The sequence below is a fragment of the Hydra vulgaris genome, chromosome 05 (assembly GCF_038396675.1).
Source record: "Hydra vulgaris chromosome 05, alternate assembly HydraT2T_AEP".
Taxonomy (NCBI): domain Eukaryota; kingdom Metazoa; phylum Cnidaria; class Hydrozoa; order Anthoathecata; family Hydridae; genus Hydra; species Hydra vulgaris.
Window position 1 is genome coordinate 23,792,501 of NC_088924.1, and position 8,257 is coordinate 23,800,757.

Below are 8,257 nucleotides of genomic sequence, written 5' to 3' on the forward strand. Positions count from 1 at the left end.
ACCACCTACAAAAACAAAGTAAAGGACAGGTGGGGTACTCAACAGGACTAGTGGCAAGTAAAGAAACCATTCACCCTTCCAAGAGAAGGAAAGTCCAGTCTGGAACAGCAATACCTTCCACATCACAAGTCCTGTCTACCACAGACAGTGGTACTGAATCTGAAAACTGCAAAAGTAAGAGTGAAGATGATGAAGACGACGACGGTGATAAAGACGATGATGAGGACACTCAGAAAAAAACTAGAAAGCACTACAAAAGTAAATTTGCTGTAAGTATGGTTACATCAAGTGGAGTTTCCACAAAGAAAGCTGCTAAAATATGCAATGTATTATCACAACAAGGTATTGATATTCCAACTCCAAGTCAATCAGCAATTTACAAGTCCATATTCAAAGAGGCAGGTAAATTAAAAAAAGAAATGATACAACAACTTAAAATGGAACAGTGGTCCTTACACTTTGACGGCAAACGAATAGATGATAAGGAATATCAGGTAGTTATACTTCAGAATGAAAGAACTGACGTGAAACTTGATGCACTGCGTTTAAAAGATGGCAAAGCTGAAACTGTTGCTGAAAAAATTGCCAAACTTATTGATGAATACAATTTGTGGAATTCAATTAAGATGATCATTACTGATACAACAAACGTCAATACTGGGAAGAGAAATGGAGTTGTTGTGAAGTTGCAACGTATGTTTAAATTAAAGGGTGTCACAATGGGGGGCTTAATGATAAGATGAATTTTGTCTTCTTCAAGCCCCAGTCATGTAAATATTTGTTTTTATAAATTACGAGTGTAAATTATTTTCAATCGGCAAATACAATACTAAACTACTAAAAACTACAATACCACAATTTATCGGTTGTCAGCATCACATACTAGACAGGATTCTCCGTCTGGTGATGGACGAAGAACTTGGGGGTGATACCAAATCTCCAAACATTGAATACCCATTTGTGTCTGAACTGTTGAATAAGTATGATGAACTGAAGGATTAGTTTGTGAATGGAACTGTAGAAATTCTTGATAAATCAGGGTGGAGAGACGATATGAAGTTTTTGTACCATTTAACAAGAGTGTTTAGGTTCTATGAAGAACAAAGAAACTTCCCTCTGATTCACTTTCAGAACATTCCTAATATGAGCAATGCCAGATGGAACTCAAGAGCCATTCTCGCCATTCTGGCGTTCATTCTTATGCCTGAAGCGAGAAAGAATTTGGAGAAGGTTTGCAGGTTCATTTCATATGAGTGGGCAGAACATTGGTTTAGTAGTCAAAAGTACAATGACAATGACTTCAAGAATTTATCTGATGTATTGAAGCCTTACAATAAGGCATTGCAGTCATTCAAAAATCACTGGAAGAAAGAGCCATCCGTCATCGACATACCACGAAGTAATCAGATAGCTGAACGTGCAATCAAGGTGATGCAAGACCTGTATGCTTCCTGCAGAAAGAAAGACAAACTGCAACTTCGATTCATTCTAAGTAATAAGCGCTAGACTCTTTATGAGACGTGAGCATCATGTGACCCATGTACTAAACACAGTAGGCCTATAGACACAGACAGTTATGTATATTGTTGTACTAGACGCTTTGATACTGTTAATTTTGTAATACTTGTATAATTATATATTACATAATGTTTTTTCTTATATCACAGTACATGTTGCATAAATAAATAAAATAACAACAGGAGTATGACTCTTACAACATCTTCAGCCTTTAATATTCATTTACTGTACAAAAGTGTACCTATTGAAAATTCGATTTTTTGGTTTTGGGGTGACCTTTTTTCAAAATATGTCAAAATGAAACATCTATTCGTTCTTTTTACATAAAAGTTCATTGAATTACGATACAGGCCTAGTAGGTTGCAAAAAAGTCATATCCCTAATATATATATATATATATATATATATATATAGAGAGAGAGAGAGAGAGAGAGAGAGAGAGAGAGAGAGAGAGAGAGAGAGAGAGAGAGAGAGAGAGAGACAGATAGATAAATATTTAAAAAAAAGTTACAGCACTAAAACACTTTACGGCCTACTTCTTAGTTACCACGTGAGGTATGATATGTGATAAACTAATACCCAAGGAGTGTCCTATTTTATCTAGTGTGCGTATCATGTATTATAAGGTCATACACAGTAGTATAAATCATTATAATATGTTCTCACGCAGTTATATGGTACTGTGAGGGTTGATTACAAAATTAAGGGGGGTTGGATGCGAAAGGATAAGCTTATACATAGAAGTATGTACGTATGCATAACAGAGACGGACCTAGGGTGTTTGGTATAAGGGGATAATCAATATTTTAGGTTCTTAGGGTGTTTTGGTGTAAAGGTTGGTATTCAATCCTACCGTTTCTAGCATTTGACAGTCACTTAGTTCTTTATCTTCTTGTGTTTTGTCTCTTTCTTTATTTTCTGGATCAATTGTTGTAAGGAATGTTTTGGACTTCTTATTTTTACTTTCCATTCCATTCGTCTGATGTTGTTCTAGATAAAGTGGTGATGTGCTCTGACTTGTGGTATTTGGCTTCTTATCTATTTTTTTATTTGCTGATGTGGCCGGAGTGATGTCGAGCTCCGGTTGTGCGGTTTTTTCTATTTTCTATTTTTTTGCTTCTCGTGTAACGGGTGTCAGGATAGTACTGTGACATAGCATTGCCATTTCTAGCTCATATTGGTTTAAGAAAACGTCTCGCTTTATGAAGATGTCTTTTGGTGTGTTAGGAATTCGTAATAAATTCTAAATATGCACAATGTATGAGAATGGTATGGGGTGTTTCAGTTGTGAGTATTGTGGCACGTGATAGTAAATTATAGTGTGGTGGGGATGGTATAGCTCAATAAGTACGCAAATGTTAGCATCTGCTAGGGTTGCATCTCTTTATCGAGGTCGACACTTTCTTATTTCGGATTCTATTCTCTATCTCTATAAATCTCAAATCTGGCCTTGTATGGAATACTGTTGCCATATCTGGGGCGGATCTTCTAATGATGCCCTTTCTCTTTTAGACAAGATGCAAAAACGCATTGTAAACATAGTTGGACTTGCTCTTGCAGCCAACCTCTAACCATTATCACATCGTCCTAATGTTGTTTCACTTTCTTTTTTCTCTTGTGCCATCAACTAAAATTCGTTCTTGTATTACTCGTTATTCAATTAAGTCTCATCTTTTTTCTGTGACTATTCCTAAGTGCTCCAAAAACGCTTATTCGTCTAGTTTTTTTCCTCGAACATCAGTTGCTTGGAATTTGCATCCTTCTTCTTGCTTTGCAGATTCATATAATTTGCAATTCTTAAGGCGTCCGTCAATCATTATTTTGCTCTACAATCTTCATCTTTTCTCTTACAGTAACTTTCAACTTTAATTAGTGGTTGCTTGCAGCCTTGTTGAAAGCGAAGTTGTTAAAAAAAAAAAAATGTTGAAAATACATTTCTTACCATTTTGCTGGGTGTTATAGTTGGGTATTTATTTATTTTATTATTCGACGCCATCGTTATCGTTGATGTTCGCGTAGGTGTGGATTTATTTATTTAAAAAGTTAAGAGTTAAGAACTATAAAATTGTTTTGTTTTGCGTTTTAAAAACCGAAAATTTTGCAAAAATAAAGCTAATGAATTTAACTTACCACGCCAAACTGATTTAATTTAATAATTGTAAGGGGTTAAAAAGTCTTGAAAAAGTAAGTTTAAAAAAGTATGTTTTTAACAACAGCATAATAGAAAATCCTAACTTTATATCTGAAATAAAACGTTTTGTTAAAGTTATTTTAAATAAAACTAATAAAAAAGTTAAAAATACTTAATATTGTGGTAATAAAAAAATTCGGAGGATTAATAAAAATAAAAAATTAAAAATTTTGAATGTTGTCTTGTATTATTTTAAATTACTTCAATTATATAATAAACCTTTTTATTGCAATGTTTTTAGAATATCACAACGACGTAATTCGATTGTTCCCTCATATTTTCAAATAGAAGTGGATGAAAAGGACACATGAAGCCATATATTCTGCATATTATGTGCAGAAATTTGATAATTCCTACGAGTTTCAGATTTTTTATTATAAACTTTCTGACATAACAAAAACTTTCCTTTAGTAATTAACAAATGTATTAAACACTTTTTGAAAACCAACTGGTAACTTACGAAGTTTATTATAATTAAAGTGGTAGCGCATTTGCCTCACAAACAAAGGATCTGTAGTTTAAACCATCCTGTTAAAAGCTCTTCCGCAGTGCTCCATAATAAGACCGTTAAGACTTCTCAGGGCGCCAATATATATATATATATATATATATATATATTATATATATATATATATATATATATATATATATATATATATATATATATATATATATATATATATATGATTTAAATGTTGACATCTTGTACGAGAGTATATATATAAACTAATTTAAAACATCAGATAATACAAATTCTCTCGGTACTAGATAATTTATTTGAAATTTTCGCCGGACTATAGCGTCATCAGCATATAATATAATAATAAATATTAAATATTATATTATATAATGATAATGCTGGTGCCTATAATCCGACAAAAATTTTAAATAGATTATTTAGTATTGAGAGAATTCGTATTATATGATGTTTTAAATTAGTTTATATATATATATACATATATATATATATATATTTATATATATATATATATATATATATATATAAATATATATACATATATATATATATATATATATATATATATATATATATATATATATATATATATGCACGAAAAAATCATTGATGGGGAAATGGTGTTATACCCCCCCTTCCTTGCGCAGGCCTTATGTATATATATATATATACATTTGAAAATATATTTAAGATGACAAAAAAAAGTTGCTTCAACAAAACTGTCGCCTTAAAGAGCGTTTTTTTAGCACCATTAAGTATATCTAGTGATATATGTATATATATATATATATATATATATATATATATATATATATATATATATATATATATATATATATATATATATATATATATATATATGTTTATATATATATATATATATATATATATATATATATATATGTATGTATATATATACATACATATACATATATATATATATATATATATATATATATATATATATATATATATATATATATATATATATATACATATACATATATATATATATATACACATACATATATATATATATATATATGTATATGTATATATACAAGTACGTTCATTGTACGTACAAACGTTCAAAACTCGTCCGTCCGTAACTGAAACCGAATCTTTAAAAATAATTTTAACCCAAATAGCAAACTAAACCAAAAATACTTATACTGGGTTAACCTTAGTATAATTATTGAAAATATTTATAAATAACGAAAGTTTTTGTTATCTTCTACTATGATCGTCCTTTTATGGAACTTTAATTTTTTTAGAATTTAATTCAAAATATATTCTGCAGAATGTTTTCAAACATTTTTTCCCAAAAGGTTAGACAATTGCAAATCGTATAACTATAGCTAGACGATAGCTTTGCAGATTCGTGATGATGAATGAAGATTAAGAATGTTGTTGGTTTAATATAAATAATAAGAAAATTTACTTTAAAGATGGATTGATTAAGTTTAGACTCAAAGGAGGATTCAATTATGAAGAAAATTATCCAGATCTTAATAATTTATTGTTGTTTGCATATCAAGGTTTATGGCAAAAAAACCCGCTGTTACAATATGAAAATGAGTTTAGCTTTTCTTGTTGTTACGTAATCAACAAAATATGCGCTTTTTTTTCTATGCTCTATCTTTCCATGTATTTAAAACCGATATTAATAACCAAATTGTGGCTATTTTTGTTGATGAATATGAAATCATAGAAGCTATTACAGAAGCATTTATAGGTTTCGAAGATTGGATTCATTATTGCAACCAAAATTCTTTTTTATTGACAATTCGAATAAATAAGCAAATGCACTTAAATTTATTCTCTAGGCTAAAACAATAATTTATTGTTATTCAGTGATACTAAATAGTTTTTTGTAATTTAAATCCGAAAAATATTGTTTTTTATTTAACATGGAGTATTTTTGTAATTACTTATTTATTATTACATTATTATATTTATTATAATTATGATAATAAGTCATACTTGCTTAGATAATTTAATTATTTGATTTAGTTATATATTTAAAAGGTTGTTCATAAATCAAATTAAAAATTTTTATACTCTTATAATAAGAGTAATGTTAGTATAACTTTTCAATAAGTAACAATATTAAGTCATGTTAAAGTTGACGTAATCTAAATGTTGATATCAACAATTTTTTTAATTGTACAAACATTTTTTTGTGCTATTGGTTTTACTTTTCTATTGATAATATAGAAGTATTTATAATTTTAGAAATGAGTGATTGCTTAGAGGCTAGATGGGATCTCGGTGAATGTCAACTCCAACAATAGAACTGAAAGACAAATATGAAAAGTTAGAAAATGCAGTAACATCAATAACTTAATTTTTGGTACAAATAATTTTTTTTTTTTATATATGATATTTTCACATTGATAAATGTCACATATGATGTTTCCGTAAAAAAGTTTTTTAGCTTGTTTACTCTTTAAATTAATTTTGTTTTAGTTATTGTGATGAAAATATAAAAGCATATTTTTATATAGAAAATACCATGATGGAATTCCAGAATATTTAATTAATTTGCCTCCATATTTAGTTAAACGTTGTATGAAATTATTTGATCTATTTTTATCAATAGATTATAATATATACACTAAGAAGCAGAATAAAACGCTTGCAAAATTATTTTTGAAGCTCGCAAAGATGGCAGAGGTGTGCGACTTGTGAACTTCTTTTACCTTTTAAACATTTATGAACTTTCTTTTAAACTTAAACTTGTTTTATCAACCCCATGCAAACTTTTATAAAAAACTTCCTGGTAAAATTTTATAAGAGTCCATCTTTTTAAATTCATCAATTTTTTATTTACAAAAATAAATTGTCTTTAAGGCACTTTACAAAATATTTTGTAATTTTATAGCGTTCAACAGAACAAACAACGAAGTTTTTAAATAGAAAATTTATTATTTGTTATTAATTAGTTCTAAAATTTCAATTAAATAAATTTAGAGACAAGTTATCACTTGCTCTAAATTAATTAAATTGAAATTTAGAACTAATTCTTTAATTGTTTCCAAAAGTAGAAAAACTTTAATAAGTTTTCTTCATAAACAGATACGTTATAGGTTTTAGTTTTGTAACTTTATATGATTGCTTACAACAAAACATTATTTAAAACACTATTTGTTATTAGTAACACACATGCAGTTGCGTGTGTTAGCATTGAAATTTAAAAATATAAAAATAAGATAATTAATAATATTAATCTCTCTCTTTATATATATATATATATATATATATATATATATATATATATATATTAGAGAGAGAGAGTGAGAGAGAGAGAGAGAGAGAGAGAGAGAGAGAGAGAGAGAGAGAGAGAGAGAGAGAGAGAGAGAGAAAGAGACAGCCAGGCAGATTTGTAAGTATGTACAAACTATTATACGCCTAAAAATAACAATGCGCAAAATAAAATACATTTCAAAAAATAAATATACTCATACCAAAAGTATAATATTGAAAAAAGTCATTTTTCTTTCGAAAAAATATGTTGCTCGTTACTTTGTTGCTAGTTTCATTACAATGTTTTATCAACTTTCAGTTTTTATACATAAAAAGAATAAAAAGTTTAGGCTAACAGTATGTCACATTTACGTTATACTTCATGTGAACATATCTATGTAAAATAGAAAAAAGAAACATGAATAGGAACATTTTGTTGTAAATTATTTATGTTAACATTACCAAATTAAAAAAATTGCATAAATATGTCAGTTAATCTAAATTATTAAATATAAGGATACGCAAAGGCGTAAATTAACTTTGAAGCATATATATCAAACATGACGTTTTTAAAAACTAGATGGAGACGTAAATATAAATTAAATATGGGCAACGTTTAAGTAGGCTAACATGCACGTTATCTTACAAAATCATGTTTTAAGTTTGATATTTAAAATTTTACATATTTTTGATCTGTACTTTCCGAGAAACTTGACTTTGTTGCAAAAGCTGCTCATAATATTTTTTTAACCGGCTGGGATTTTTTCACAATATTGCCTAAAATTTAATGCTTCTCGGTTGAAAATTATTATAAAGTAATTTAA

The 8,257-nt window shown here is 28.3% G+C and overlaps 1 protein-coding gene across 1 annotated transcript in view; it reads right to left on the minus strand.

The window, feature by feature from the left end:
* Nucleotides 1-7,831, minus strand: part of LOC136080273 (L-rhamnose-binding lectin ELEL-1-like) — a 31,900-nt gene extending 24,069 nt beyond the window's left edge. Inside the window, exon 1 of the mRNA XM_065796888.1 lies at nt 7,655-7,831. Within this exon, the coding sequence (XP_065652960.1) occupies nt 7,655-7,681 (27 nt within the window). The 5' untranslated portion in view covers nt 7,682-7,831. The remainder of the gene's footprint in view (nt 1-7,654) is intronic.
* Between the last annotated feature and the right edge of the window lie 426 nt (nt 7,832-8,257).